This window comes from Notothenia coriiceps, unplaced genomic scaffold (assembly GCF_000735185.1).
Source record: "Notothenia coriiceps isolate Sejong01 unplaced genomic scaffold, NC01 NC01_scaffold00032154, whole genome shotgun sequence".
NCBI lineage: Eukaryota > Metazoa > Chordata > Actinopteri > Perciformes > Nototheniidae > Notothenia > Notothenia coriiceps.
Window position 1 is genome coordinate 132998 of NW_011364855.1, and position 15321 is coordinate 148318.

At 43.3% G+C, this 15321-nt stretch overlaps 1 protein-coding gene across 1 annotated transcript; it reads right to left on the bottom strand.

Annotated features, from left to right (window-relative positions):
• Positions 1-2437: 2437 nt before the first annotated feature.
• Positions 2438-11543, bottom strand: sesn4 (sestrin 4). The gene is made up of 8 exons (XM_010788822.1): positions 11332-11543; positions 5179-5376; positions 4821-5003; positions 4037-4282; positions 3633-3747; positions 3328-3452; positions 2748-2914; positions 2438-2657 (listed from the first exon to the last, which is right to left on the bottom strand). Exons 1-8 carry the CDS (start codon positions 11395-11397, stop codon positions 2453-2455), a joined length of 1305 nt encoding a protein of 434 aa, XP_010787124.1. The 5' UTR covers positions 11398-11543; the 3' UTR covers positions 2438-2452.
• Between the last annotated feature and the right edge of the window lie 3778 nt (positions 11544-15321).

Here is a 15321-nt window from a genome sequence, read left to right on the forward strand (position 1 = left end):
TATAATCTGTATAAAAGTATGCATAGCCCTTTACAGTACTGAAATGTATCCTGCTTATTGACACACCACCACTGGAGATAGGCTCCTGGCGACCAGGGGGCTCATTTATAAAGGGATATACGCTCAAAAAATGGCGTAAGGCAGTTTCTACGCAATGTTTGCGATTTATAAAATACTAACTTGACGGGAAAACGTGCGGTCCTCCACGCAAACTCTAACCCATGCGTACGCACTAAGCACAAAAACGGGAGAGACGAGAAACTGCGACACCGTTGGCAGAAGGAAGAATGGAGAGAAATATGTGGACATAATACCATAAATAAAATGTTACCTCTCATTTATCATATATGAAGAATTCATTTTCAAACATTGATTAAAACCAATCTTAAAATGATGTAACAAACGCCTGTTTGAGACTCCTCAGTGCACACAAAAACACAACTGGGATAAATAAATAAATAAATAAATACGGATATGTTATTTAAAACCACCTCGAATATGTTGTGTTAATGTTATGAAATGTTTTCTCATAAATGATGCGGTAAGCAGGAGGACAGAATTACGTCTAAACTGACGCCGTTTTGCATCTCTATAGGTTGTAGATACGAGCATGGTTTTATGTTTAATACATGTTTAATCATGTTTTATGCCGTTTGCCAAGACTTGATAAGTCGCTCGTAAAACACAGGAAGTATGGAAACTAATAGCACCATATGTGGTAAATTGTACAGCTAATACAACACATTAGTTGTATTTCCTTTAACTGGTGGATATAGAGTTGCTGCGGGGGGGCCATGCTGAAAAAACCAGCATGGACCAGCATGGTGTTGATCAGCATGGACCAGCCTATATTGTGTTTTGGTCACCAGCATGGTCCACCAGCATGGACCAGCATGGACCAGCATGATCCACCAGCATGGAACAGCATGATCCACCAGCATGGACCAGCATGGACCAGCATGGACCAGCATGGACCAGCATGGACCAGCATGGACCAGCATGGAGGACCAGCATGGAGGACCAGCATGGAGGACCAGCATGGAGGACCAGCTGGTCCATGCTGGTCCATGCTGGTGGATCATACTTGGGACCAGCATAGTATGCTGGTTTGCTGACCAGCAAACCAGCATACTATGCTGGTCCCAAGTATGATCCACCAGCATGGACCAGCATGGACCAGCTGGTCCTCCATGCTGGTCCTCCATGCTGGTCCTCCANAGATGAGCTGCTAGATTGGTGCTGCTGTAATGGAATATGTAATGTAAAGGAGAATTAAGAAACATACCATGTGGTTCAGCTGGAGTTCCTCTGCCTCCTGGATCCCTGCCTCTGTCCCTCTTCCTGAACACTTCATCTTTATTCTCACATACATTTCTTTTTTTTTTTTTCTCCCCTTCACTAATGTCTTCATCTCCTCCTCTTCCTTCCTGCTCTGACCCTCCTGGGTCTTCTCATCTCCTCCTCTTCCTCCTGCTTCGGGAACCCTCCTGGTCTCTTCATCTCTCTTTTCCTTTTCCTTCTTTCTGTTTCGTTCCTGATCTCTTCTCAGAATATGTCTTTTTGTTCTTGTTGAATCACTCAGCTACTCTAGCCTGCAAGAGTCTACTTGGTGAAAAGCACTGGTACAAATTCTTGTATATAACTTTTACACCGTTAGGGCCATGTATCTGATAAGCAGCGCATAGCCTATAATAAATATAAAAATCAAGAAAGTATTGATCAAAAGCGCACAGGGCAGCTGTGTGTTGAGATCCAGTTGAACGGTAAAGGATGTATTCCTTGGTTTTCATTTAATTCAGCCTCAATTGCATGCATGTGAGTGTAATTTACGTGGATTTTAATAGTACCGCATAGTTTTAGCAAATAAAGTAATCAATCTCCCCAGCTGGCGCTGTCTGCGTAGTATTTTGTAACGTAACGTCCAAACAACGACCTTCTGTTAAACGCTATCGATTCAAAACTGCAGCGTTTTATAAAAAAAATATGTCAAATGTCAATCTCTGATCTTTAGTAAAAACAAAACACTAGTGGGAAGGGGAAAATGCTCCCAGGGGAATGTGATCCACCTTCAGGTGCTTGGACGGGCTCGCTCCCTCTCTGCAGCGGTGTGAGCGGCGGTCTGTGTGAAAGCCGCTCCGCAGTTTAATGCAGGGCCGTAGCTGCGTTTTTAACAGGTATTTAAAATGATTGTGTTTTTAATTAAAGCACTGCTTGTTTCGTTGCTTGAGAAGCTTGTGGACATAGTGTAGGTTTTTGTTTCTACAAGTACAGTTTTAGGGACACAAAAAGTTAGGGGGGAAGCTGGGGGGGCAAGGCTCTACAGTGGGGGGGGGGCAGCTGATAAATCACTATTTAAATTAAGGATTTGTATGAGGATTTTTTTTAAATGTACTTCTAGAGTAGTGACGTCACAAACAAAACAACATACACATAATGCTTAAATAAAACACCTCTATGGAGGCTTCAAATGTAGCAAAGATAGTCGGTAAAGCTGTGTTAAAGGGGCTCTTACCCGCTCTGAAGGTTTGAGCGGAGCCAGACTGAGCGGACACACTGGAGTTTTGGTGGCGTCTGGAAAGCAGGCCACAGCCTTGATGTAGAGCTTCAGATCGCGCTCCAGCAACTGGTTCACTTCTCCATAATCATAATCATCGTACCTGTAACCACAAACAAACATTCATTTAATCTACTAAACACAACAGGAAGCAGGGCTTTAGTTCGAGTCTCAAAGGGTGTTTGTGTCTCACCGTATTCCTAACACGCAGTGGATGTAGTTCCAGATGGCCCTCTTCAGGTCGGGGCTGTGCATCGAGGGGAGGGTCGTCACGCTCCTGAATCTGTCGTCCAAGAGATGGCCGATGTCCGAGTACAACCTGTTGACTAAGGAGAAGCCGTGGTCCTCCCATGAATAGTCCTGCAGAGAAAACAACACATCAAGTCAGCAAGGTGGCGATGTTAGCTAAAGATCATCAAATATTAAAGTGCGGCAGTGGTTCCCAACCCTCGTCCTTTTGTAAGCAGTTCAAATAAGACGGTTGTTTTTATTTGAATAATTTAAGAAGCCTTAAAGAGCTGAGATGTGATTTAACAAAGACGGAACAAATCCCAAAGGTAAAAGGAAAAAACAACATCATTTTGTAAAGCCACTTTTTCTCTGCTTCTCCAATCTTCTAAATCATTTTATGATTTTGTTCCTAAAGAACCATAAAGTATGGCATCAGGATCTCAATGGGGTCTGAGGGACGAAGTCATGTGTAAAAGAAATGGAAGGTATTTTCTGACGCCGTGGGATAACGAGCCCTAACACCCACCGTGACCGACCCTCACCTGAACTCTAAATACTTGAAAGTGGTCCTCCTCTCTGCGAGCAAACTCCTGGTAGCATAAGTCGGGGTCTGTGATGAAACGTGTGGGGTCTGCAAAGCATATCATCTCCTCCTCTTCTTCCATATCTAAAAAAAGAGACGATGAAAGCAACAGCGATGGAGGGGAGGCAGAGGGAGTGCGTCAATAAATGTAAATTGCTCGAGTTTCACACCATGTGACTTCAAATGTAGCGCTCGAGATAACCATCAGAAGTGAGGGGGAACACCTGAGCGGGGTTTTCTTGCCTGTGTGTTTCTGTTGGTTACCTGTTTGCTGGAGTGCTTGTGTCTGCAGCAGCCGCTCTTCTCTCTTCTCTCGCTCCTCCTGAGACTTCTGAATCTTCTCCTTCAGACACACCATGTCACAGCTGGAGTCCAGAGACTATCCACACAAACACAGATAAGGTTTAATAAACCTTTCAGGAAGGAACAGACAACAGGCTGAACAATGAACAACCCAATCTTACATTATAGATTCAGATGCATCTGTCATTTACACAAAGAGCTCTGTGATGCTGTATCAGATGAAAATGATCACCCTACTATACACTTTTGTAATTATAAAAGTATATTTTATTCATTGCAAGTGGAATATTTGTGTGAAACAGTTTACTTTGTTCTGCAATTATCAGTGATTTTCATTTTAAGAGCATACAGGTCTGATTTGTTACCCGTCTTCGAGTTATGTGTTCGGAGGGAGTGGCGAGCGTCTGAGGCACGTTGGCGTTGCCGTTGGCAGCATCGATGGGGCAGAAGGTGGGCGGGGTGCCGTTAGGAGACTTGGAGAGAGAGGCAGGGTCTGAGTCTGTGTCACATCCAAACACAAAGCTGCAGAGGGAGTGGCAGTGAGCGAGGATCACCACGGCCTGCACCAGCTCCGCCAGAGACCAGCACTGCTCGCCCGCCTTCAGCAGCGCCTGACAGACAGAGCTCAGGGTCAGACACGGCCCTTTATACTCGTTAGTGTGCATGTGAGCAGGGTGATTAGTATAAACAGAAACTGAAATGAGCGGAGAAAATATCTTAACTCAATGAAAATATATAGCCTGGCTATTTTAAAAAAAATGAGAATGAACATACATTTATTTTAGTTTAAGTTTTCTATTAAATATCAATTCCTAAAAAAGAAGACGGCAATTGATCAGACGTGACACTCCAGCAGAGGGCACTGTGCTTCACAATTAAAACCTGCTGTTTTTCACCCAGTCTGGATTTTTAGAATTTGATAACAAGAAAATGATTTCAAGAAGTGTAATAAACAAACTGCTGTCAAACGTATATAAAGACTAAAACTAGCAAACGCATACAGAAAACTTGAATTCATAGGTTTATAACCTTGACCCTGAGAGCTCACTTCTGTATTGTGTATTCTGTAAGTTGTAATGGGGAATCATTTGATACTTTCTTGTTACGCTTTATTTAAAAAATGATTGTCTGCGTTTTGCTGTGCTGTACCTGGATGTGTGAGCAGGCAGTGAGCCAGGGTTGGTGGGCCAGCACTTTGTTGATGTGGTCAAGCAGACGAAGGCGAGGGGGGGCTGCCTCCAAACCCTGCAGCCACACAGGGTCCCCGCCCACCCTCAGGAACTGGGCTGAGTGCAGGTACACCAGGTAGTTGCAGTGATGTCGTGCTGCAGCCTGAAGGGCAAGGCAAGAAAAAGTTCAGACATTTTTCAAACAAGGTGTTATTCTTTCATTTTGAATAATACTTCTATGATCCCTGCTGGAGAACAGCTTCCAAATCGACTATCGGTTTGTTCACAGTATGGCGAGATCCTGGGTTTGTATCAACGAGATGAGAAAGGCCACTGACCATGATGGCGATGTAATGGCGGTACGGCAGCGGCAGGGGCCCGTCCATGTGCAGGATGTAGTGCTGTGTGCGCAGGAAGCTCTCCAAGTACTGCGGGTGAGAGGCCATCTGCTGCGACACGGCGTCCACGCTGCCCCTGCTGACCAGAGCCTTCATGAACAGCAGCGACACGCGCTCCTTCTCTCCGTTCACCATCACCTACAGAGAGCAGGCAGAGAGGAGATGGTTTCTGACGGGAGAAGCACAATCTTTGTTCCCGTTTGTTGTTGCAGTAAAATCGGGGGATGATTTATAGCTGTGATCATGTGTTTGATGCTGAGGCAGAAGTCATTGGACCTGAAACGAGGTACATTTATTGATTTATCTAGCAACAGAAAATGAACTGGCATACATTGTAATAATTGCTTAAATCAGTATATCAGCAAAAATCCCCCAAATAAACGGATTCCAGTTGATCGGATATGGGAATTTTAAGTAATAAAACTAGATTAATTGATAGAGAACGAAAACCTTATATGCAGCCATAAATGTCAGATAAATGTTTTCTTTGATTTTGTGTACTACTGCTTACATATAAATGGTGATAAGACGTAATAAAACAGTAACACAGGGCAGACTGTCCTTTCGGTGATTTATTAGAACTTATTTTATAGCCAAGAAAAGTTGGCTCAAGATAAAGTGCAGCTTCAGCGTCCACACCGTGTGACGACGGGCACCGACTGTGCTTTGGACTGGAGTCATGTTCCACACCTTAAATCAGCTCATGAGTGTTGAAGGAATAGCGGGCGCGATGCTGGGATACCAGCGCCGGTGGCAAGGCACTGCATTCCTTACATTATTCTTTCTGCAACTAAAACAAGCAAACAAAGTGCTCAGCCGCCAGCTCCACAGGCACCGAGACGCCACCTTGCGTTGGCAGCAGCAGGATCTGAAGCCTCACAAACATTATCATTACTACATGTAGCTGAGCCATATGGGTCTCCACATCTGTTAATTAAAAGTGGATGCAGTAGACAAACTCAATAGATGGACTGATACAACGACGAAACCAGGAAAACATTACACCCAGGGGAAAGGGGGATTTAATGCTGGGTGGAACCGCAGAAGAAGAATCTAATGTGAAATGTGGGCTTATGAGGCCTTGAAGAGGGAAGGTCCGCAGTAGCAAAGAAGTGGATGAGGCCAAACACACAAACATAGGTGGGATTGGGCCGAGGAGCCCGAGGCCAAGAGAAACAGACGCATGAGGAGAGGGAAGCTGTCCTGCCCTCATAGGCACAGCCATTTATTTCCTCCCTCGCCATCATACAATGGCCTCTAGGAAAAGGTGTTTAGAAGCTCAGCCTTGGGCGACGACTCAGTTCGCCTGAATGTGAAACCTGAGAGCACAGCGCTGATCAAAACCAAATGCTTCACTGCAGTTGGAATTGTACGAATGTTGGCAAGGACTTGTCACAGCACAAACTGCTGTCTAGGATTAATCCTTTCCCCGACAGCTCAGTTCATGTCACGGATAGTCAGAAACAATGTCCACGAGCGGACCATTTTACTTAACTTGAGCCAAGCACGGCTCTTTGGTATTCACCACCATGTTTATCTGGCTAGTGGCTTCATGTGGTATTTCACTTCTCTCTACAGTGGACGAGGGTTTGATCCTGCACAAGACTCCACCTCTTGACCTATTTACGCTCAGACCTAGAAACAAACATTAAATAAATCTAATGATGATTTGAGCCTCATCTCATAGCTTATATAAAATGGAGGAAAGTCAAGAGGAGGATTAAAAGGCAGCGAATGAACTGCAATAAATAAAACCTCCTTATAGTCGGACCCTGACCTACTCTGGTCTGTCAGCAGACATGAGGACAGGCTGGAGGGCAGAGCACACAGGTGCCTGCCAATCAAAGGCCTCCTGACAAGAGCACATTCACACAAGTATCTCTCTGCAAACACAAGAGCTGCCGATTAGTATTCTGGGCTGCAGAATCTACGTTACTGCTTCATCAAGCACCAACCGGCTTGGTCACTTAAAGGAAAAGGCCTTACAGAGGTCGCTGCTTTGAGGTCGACTTGTCAAGGACTTCTCATGCAGGGAGACCACTAATTCTGTCCAGTGTGTCACTATAGAATAAGCTACGATCGCAACACAAACAGATTATGACTGATCCATGTGAAACTGTTCAATCACCGTCTCTGTTTAATTTGTAATAATAAAACCACACACTCCTTAATCAGAGGTTTAAGAAATGGTGGTTCTGTAGTCAATGTATTAACCTGAATGATGTTATGTTAATGGAAGTATCAATATTTGAGTTAAAGATTAAACAGTTATTTTCCAGTTATTAATTAATTCAAGTTACTGAAGAATGGAGGCCAAGATGTACACAATGCACACAGTATTTAGATGAAAAATCTGCTACTACTTGTGTAACTGCCAGTATGTGATGGCAAGCTGACACTTGCGCCACTATAACAGTCAGCTGATGTATAGCTGTTGAATGAACATCACTTTTTGTTGCAGTGCACAGCTGACGGTATGAATGCAAAACAATAAATGTACTCCGGGTCTCAGATTTACGACCTGTACCAGACGTCCCAAATGCAACACTGGAAATATGGCGCCTGCTTATGAAAAAAAACAGACTATCAAGAAAAACTGAGTCTCTGGCAAAACCTTATCAAAGTGGGTCATCGTGAGCAACCAGGTGACGCAATGCATCTGGGCATAACACAGACTGCTACTTGCTCCAGTAGGGGCTGTGTGAGCCCTTTGTTCACAGTGTGAAGGGAAAACACTATATCTGCATAAGCTTGATTCAGAAAATGTAACGGTTGCTGTTAGAAAATGTTCAAACTGAAATGAGAGACTGGGCTGCATAGCCAGATGATAAACCCACTGCTATTTCACATACAATATGTAAGCATGAGAACACAAACTCCTCATAGCCAGTGGGCAAATAAATGACTAGTTTTGTCATTAATTTGATTTTCAGCCAGTGTCAAATCTACAGAAAACAAGTGACAAGACGTACTCATGTATAGACAGAGGAGACAGGAATTGTCCTCACCAGCGTCACCCCATCAAAGAGAAAATTGGTGTTTCATGAAATTTCATAAACAAGTCTGGACAAATGCGACAGAAAGTCAATTCTGAAACAGGAACTACAGTTGATGTGAGCACAGCAGGAAATAACACATCCTACAGTTTTAACTGAGTGAGCTGACAGCTTAACATGAAAGCTAAATTGAAAGTCAGCAGTCAGCAGCTCGAGACAATATACAGTAAGTTGATGATTATGCTATGAGTAATTTTTTAAAGATTCCAAGATTTTGAAACTAGTGAAACCAAAACAAAAAACACCTTAAATGTCTGAACAGTAAAGCAATGAATATTTCAGTGTCTCCCCACATCCATCCCAGCCCATTTATCAAAACACTTTCAAATCAATACTTGTGATTAATACACCCAGGGAAATAAGGTTTATACAGACATGTTTTGCAGAGATTGTGTCCAGAGACACCCATGCATTTTGCTTCGTGTTTTTTGCCTGCCCACAGATGCTGCACACAGCCGTACTTTTGATAAGGCGATACGCTCCTTATTGTCCACCCACAGGAAAAAAACACCCGCATTAAACGAAAAGAAAAAGCTGTTAACAAGCATATTTTGGTTTCACATAGAAGCAAACAGTCTCATAGAGAAAGATATTAAGGCTTTGTGCACACAACCCTATTCATTCTGCTTACAGTACGCCCAGCAGCGAAGGATTTGGAAACAAAGCCATTTTCTTTCTAGTCAAAAACAAGCTTGGGGGTGACAAAAGCGAGAAGGCTCTGTTGATATTGAAGCCCTGCTCTATTCAAATCAAAAGATGAATTCAAACTTGTGGCCTGGTTGCAAATGATAGAATAAGAATTAAAAAGCTGCCTGCTGTGGGAAAACATTTACAGGTGCAGATCATTTGACATTCAAAAAAAAACCTTCCCTTGCCGCCACAGGAGAGGTCGTTTGTATATTGATCAGAGAGCAGCAAGAGGCAGGGATGACATGAAAAACAGGAGTGACGTCGCTGAAGGGAGGAAAGGTAAATGTAGACAAAGAGCGGCTTTGATGGCAGGCTGGCAAACAAAACAGCAGCACTGTACAGGCAGGAATATGAAGATGTCACACAATGATGTGGAAAAATTATGCAAGCAGTCCTCTAAGGGGAATTGTGTCAGTTTGAGATGAGACGTGCATGTGTGCATGTAGTGTCTCTCCAGTATGAGTGTGATTTTGGTGGGCTGCAAGAGGGGGGCTGCTGCGGATACAGGAGAAGGACATTCAATCTGCATTCCAATTGAGCCTGGAGGGGGTCCGTCCTTATCATGCGCCGGCGTTCTGGCAGCATTAACCCCCCCTCTTAAAAAAATTACCGGAAACACAAGCAGCCAGGGCCGGTTTTGGCCTTGCAACCTGAACTCAAGAGTGTAGCGCAAAACAAACCAGCTGCAGCCCAAAGATGTTTGGAGAGGGGGGGAGAAGAGGGGAGGGTAAGGACAGCAGATACAACACAACCAAGACAAACAAAACACTGTGCTGCAGGGTGACTAAAGAAATAGAGAAAGCCAAGCCCATATACAGCAGATGAATTATTGGACCTGTCAGAAAACAAGGCAGGCAGGTAGAGCAAAAGACGGATAACAAGGTAATTCAAAAACAAGCCGAGGGTGAGCGGGTTATAAAAGCGGGTGCTCAAATTAGGTGTTTCTTAAATTGCCTGCTATATACTTCTTTATTTTAAACAGCTTTGGGGTGCAATATCTTTAAGGAGCTGTAGTACTCATAGGGTTATTATGGTTTGCATAAGCATAGGTCTCAACAAAAATACTGATTGTTTGCCATTTAGTTATAACAATGACGTACTCAAATGGCCTGTACAGAAAAATGCCAGCAGAAAAATGCAAGCTGAATGTCAATGAATATGAACATAACACAATGAGAAGGGTACTGAAAGGAACACATATTGGACTTGAACCCAAAGTGGAGGGTTTTGAATCCCTTGTTGCTCACATTCCTCCCTGTTTTGCTCCATTTCTGGACTCTAATCTGCAGCAAACATGGCTTTTTGGACTGCACTCGGGACAGCGCCCCCCTTCTGTTGCAAAATGGAAAAACAGCCACAGAGGAGAAAAACAACTTTGATTGGCAGTCCAGTTCAGCCAGCAAAAAACAGCACAATAAAAGTCGCCAACATTTATAGCGACTTGCAGTAAAAAGGACTGAACAATCCCCATATGGCCTCATAGATTAAACGCATTTACACTGTAGGGTCACCTAGAGCATTGCTTATATATTATTTATGGTGAATAAATGTCACTGCATTACTCCACAGCCACCAAAACTGACACACTTTTTTTCCTAAATCTTCAGATGATGTCATCGTCACCTATAGATTTCTCCTCGTACTGCAACATTCATATTTGTTACTGCATTTAAACATTAGTATTTGACTGTGAACCTTACATATAACCATGTACTGTAAAGGAAAGCACTCAAATCACCACTGGTGAACCAACAAAGGAATTGTCTTCGTTACATGGATTGTGAAGGCATAACATCACAGTGGCTGCACAAACAGATTTTGTTCATATTAATGTCTTAACGGTAGCTTGTTATACCTTGATAAAGCTGACATGTAAACGACTGGAGATGTAAAGGATTAAAGGTATCTTGATGGGGATGAAAGGTGGCAGCTCATTACCCCCAATTAAACAATTAAAACTATTTTTGATTGTCTTTTCAGTTTGATTCAACTCTAGCATGATTGCCCTATATACCGTTAGCTAAGTTAGCTAGCTAAATCAGTTTGGTAATGCTATTTTTGCTCACTAGCTAGCTTCTAGTTGGCAAGTAAAAAAGTTGAGATATTTAAAACTGTTTAAAACTGCAATAGTCATATTTTCAATAAGCTGTTTCCTGTCTAAACATGCTATTTAAATTTAAAAAAGACAAGGAAGCTAAATGAAAGAGGTGGTTAAGAGACGAGTTGTTACTCTGATACAAAATAATCCCTTTATCAAATGAATGAACGTTACCCAGGCGACACAGTTAGCCGTTAGCTTTAATTGTGCTGAAACTATTTCAAACTGCTTCGTCTCTTGTCAGCTTACCTGTTTGTGCACGCGCTGACACTGGGTTCTCAGGGGGTACTCCATTTTACTCGTACAGATGATCATTTTCCAATAAAAGTGTGCTACTGCATGGATGCGGCTCTGTCTTTTCCTTGGTTTTTTCCAAGCTATAGCTAACAAAAGGCAAGACGAGCCTGCCTGCCGCTAGTTGCAGTCAGCCCGTCGCTCTGGAGCTGAAGACTGGGACAGTAGCAGAGCGGAGAAACCTTCCACAGGCTGACAGCTCCGGTAACAGTGTGGCCAATCAGCGCTCAGGAGGCGGGGCTACGGGCTCAGAGGCTCATATCAATGCTAATGAACTTCTGCAAACAACAGCACACACAGTCCCACTTTACAACACTGTCCCAACCAGTGTTGTAAAGTAACCAAGAGCATTTACTCAAGTACTGTACTTAAGTACAATTTTTAGATACTTTACATGAGTATATTCAACAAAAACCACCTGACTCAAGGACAGCTTTATTATCCACAGGCCATAGGACTATACAAGTCCTGATCTTTTTCACAACTTCATACCATTCATCTGTTGGCATTGGCATACAATAAGCCGTTTTGTATTCTGCTGTACAGTATTTAATTTTACATCCTGTTTTTAGCTCATCTTGTTCAATTTTACACTTACGTATTTGTAAGAGGCCAACAAAAATATTGGTGTGAATTGTTACACCCTGTTTTAAGCTCCTGTGCTGATTTATCTTAAACATAGCCTACCGTACACGTGAATTAGGGGAATATGAATCTGGAAATGTTAAGATCTGGGGCCTCATTTATAACGCCGTGCGTAGGATTCACGTGGGAAGGTTGCTTATGTAGTAGAAATCCGAAAAATAGGTCCATACATTTTCCGCCACTTTCCGATTCACCAAACATTGCGTACCAGGGAGGAAAGTGCGTATGGCACTTCCTACGCCGGTTTCCCTTTATAAATCACAACCGACTCGAAATGCGGTGCAGCTTTTGCGGGCTTCACGTAACGCCCATATTTGCCTATAAATATAAACGCCCTTTCATTCATTCATTCATTTTGACTGACTGCATGGAGAAGATCGCAGGAAATGACGACAGAACCGCTAAAAAAAACATCTCACACCGTGTCAGATTTTGATTATTTTGGGGAGGTCGAGATCAATCATATTGTTTGGTGGATGTAGTTTGAACCAGAGTAGCAGCATGGAGGTCGGATCGTCACCAAAATAAATAAATAAGTGGTCCGAAAAAGGTTAATGACAAAAAAAATACACATAGCCTTCCTCAGGCAGTGTGTTTGTACCGGGGACAGGAGACCCCCCCTTGATGAGAAACTGTAAGAAATGATCGGGGAATCCCTCGGGAGTGGAGTCATGACCACTGGATCTGAATTATGTTTTTGTATTTGGTGGTTTGTGTCCCAGCTGTCGATCAGCTGTGCGCAGCGTCTCCACTGCAGCCTGTGCATCTCAACCCCCCTACGCAGCAACTCTATATCCGTCAGTTAAAGGAAATACAACTAATGTGTTGTTATATTAGCTGTACAATTTACCACATATGGTGCTCTTAGTTTCCATACCTCCTGTGTTTTACGAGCGACTTATCAAGTCTTGGCAAACGGCATAAAACACGATTAAACATGTATTAAACATATATAAAACCATGCTCGTATCTGCGCGAGTGAAAGCGAGAAACGCGAGTGGCGTAATTCTGTCCTCCTGCTTACCGCATCATTTTGAGAGAGAACATTTGAGAAGAGCTTCGAGTTAAATGAGCAGCGCGAGAAGCCCAGTTAGTGGCGAGAGAAGCAGCGTGAGCGAAGAAAGCAGTGGAAAAAAAGCGCGTGATAGGATGAGAGGTAGCGTTTGGAAGCGACAGAGCTCGCGCATGCGCTTCCCAACGGGCGCGTCCTGCGAGTTTCTGTCTCCCGTTTTTGTGCTTCAGAGAGAGTTTGCGGGAGCGCCACGTTGCAGTTAGTGCGCGCGCATTGTAGAAAATGCCGTACGCCTTTGTGAGCGCGAAAAGAGGCCCGCGGTCTTGCTACTTTTTGGATAAGGCCAAGGAGTATTTGCAATGTTACATCCATGCAAAAGAAAGTGATTGCCTACTTGACAGCTTTTCTTGCAAGACACAAGGGATAGCATACAGTTCGGCCCCTGTACATATTCAAGCACAGAGAAGCCACTCTTCAGGCCGACACACCGCCAAGCTCGAGTCCCTCTTCGTCAACCTTGCTGTGGATCTTTGAAGTTCTCTTGGCTGCGACCACTCCCCTCCACAAACACCTCTTCCAGAGACCCTAAAATATGTGAAAATGTTGATAAAAGTCCAAAGAATATCTATTCAACTATTAATAGAAGGCAACCTGTAAATATTTAAGAATAATTACGAATATAATTATTTATTGTCTGTCATTTTACATGTTGTTGGTTGTCCTATTGATATAGTCCACAAATTGTGTCACTTCTTTTATCTTGCAATGAAGAGCTTCAAATTTGGCCTTTTCCCTCGGATTCTAAATACCACATTAAGTTTTTGTCACGTATTTTAGTTGTTCAGGATAGTTGCTGGCATATTACAGATTTATTGTTTGTTATGAGTTAAACACGGAGATTAGAAACATTTGCCGATACCTAGCTGCATGCTTGAAGCGTAGTGCTTACCGGTTTCCATCCACTGAACCGCAGCATATTATCTGGGTGCACGCAGGACAGATGAAGCTCTCCTCTTTGCAAGGACCGCGCGCTGTTTTCCACTCAAATCGGACAGCCTCCCACTCAAAGAAACTTGCTGAAAGTTGCCTGCTGAGATCGTCCCAGACTATTTCGCGCGAAGAGTAAATTAACGCATCAGATTCAGTGAAGAAAGTATGCAACTAAGCAGGCTTGTTAAATCCACAAAACGCAACAGACGCGATCAATAGCTGTAGGTGTACATGGGTAAATGTAGTAGGCTCCTGCACAAGCGGAAAGTTCTTTGATCCAGCATGTCTTGAGAAATGCCTGGCGGAAAGTCTGTGCGGCGCATCTTCATCTCTTCGAAATAATAAAACACATGTGTTTCATAGATGTTAGAGAGGTGAGTGTAGCAGCGCCAGTAGCCACTGGGATAAAGACGCGTCCAATCCAGGCAGCCCAGTGGCATCACAGTGACAACTCAACTCAGGCATGTGAGATCGTTCTGCCTTTACGAAAAAAACGATAAACACAGCGAGATTTGTAATGCAAAACTGTAGCAAATGTTGTATGTAAAATTTTCAACCACACATCTATTGCAAACACTTGATGTGTTTGTATAATTTGTGAAGTATATATGGATTTTAGTAGTCAAGACCAAGAAAAACAAGATATTAACATGAGACGAGTTAATTTGTGACGCAGCAGCAACTGCTGGTTAAGCTCTTAAGACGGCGGGTGAGCATTCCAAGATTTCTTAGGCATTGTCTACAGGCATAAACCGAACTGAAAAAGGATCATACAGGAATAAAAGACCATTTGGATCGTTCGGAAATATAACATTATAAGAGATAATTTCAATTGCCATAGCGCCTTTCACGAAACCCAAGGGACGCTTTGTGATGAGAAGATTTATCAACCAGACAATGAGTACATTGCTAAAACGAGTACTGAGCGACTGACTGCGTAATATGAGTATACACAAGGATTAAAATGAAAATAAAAGGAAATAATGAGTCAAGGGGCATTGTTTTGAAATGTCTAGATGACCAAGAGCGTCTAAAAGTGCAAGAAGGAAAGCAAAAACTTAACACAGAGGGAAGAGCGGAGAACGAAAGAGTAATGCGAATCCGGCGCATTGGATCGGGGTTGTTGTGAGAGTACGTGGATAAGACATCGACCGCGATTCAGCACGAGAGAAAAGGCGAGCAGTCACGACAGAGCGGAGCAGGTCAGCGGAGGGCTCCACACTGCAACATGTCTGTGTTGGCTGCTGGGCTGTTAGATCAGACGGGCCTCTCAGGTCGTGCGAGGTACTAGAAAAGAA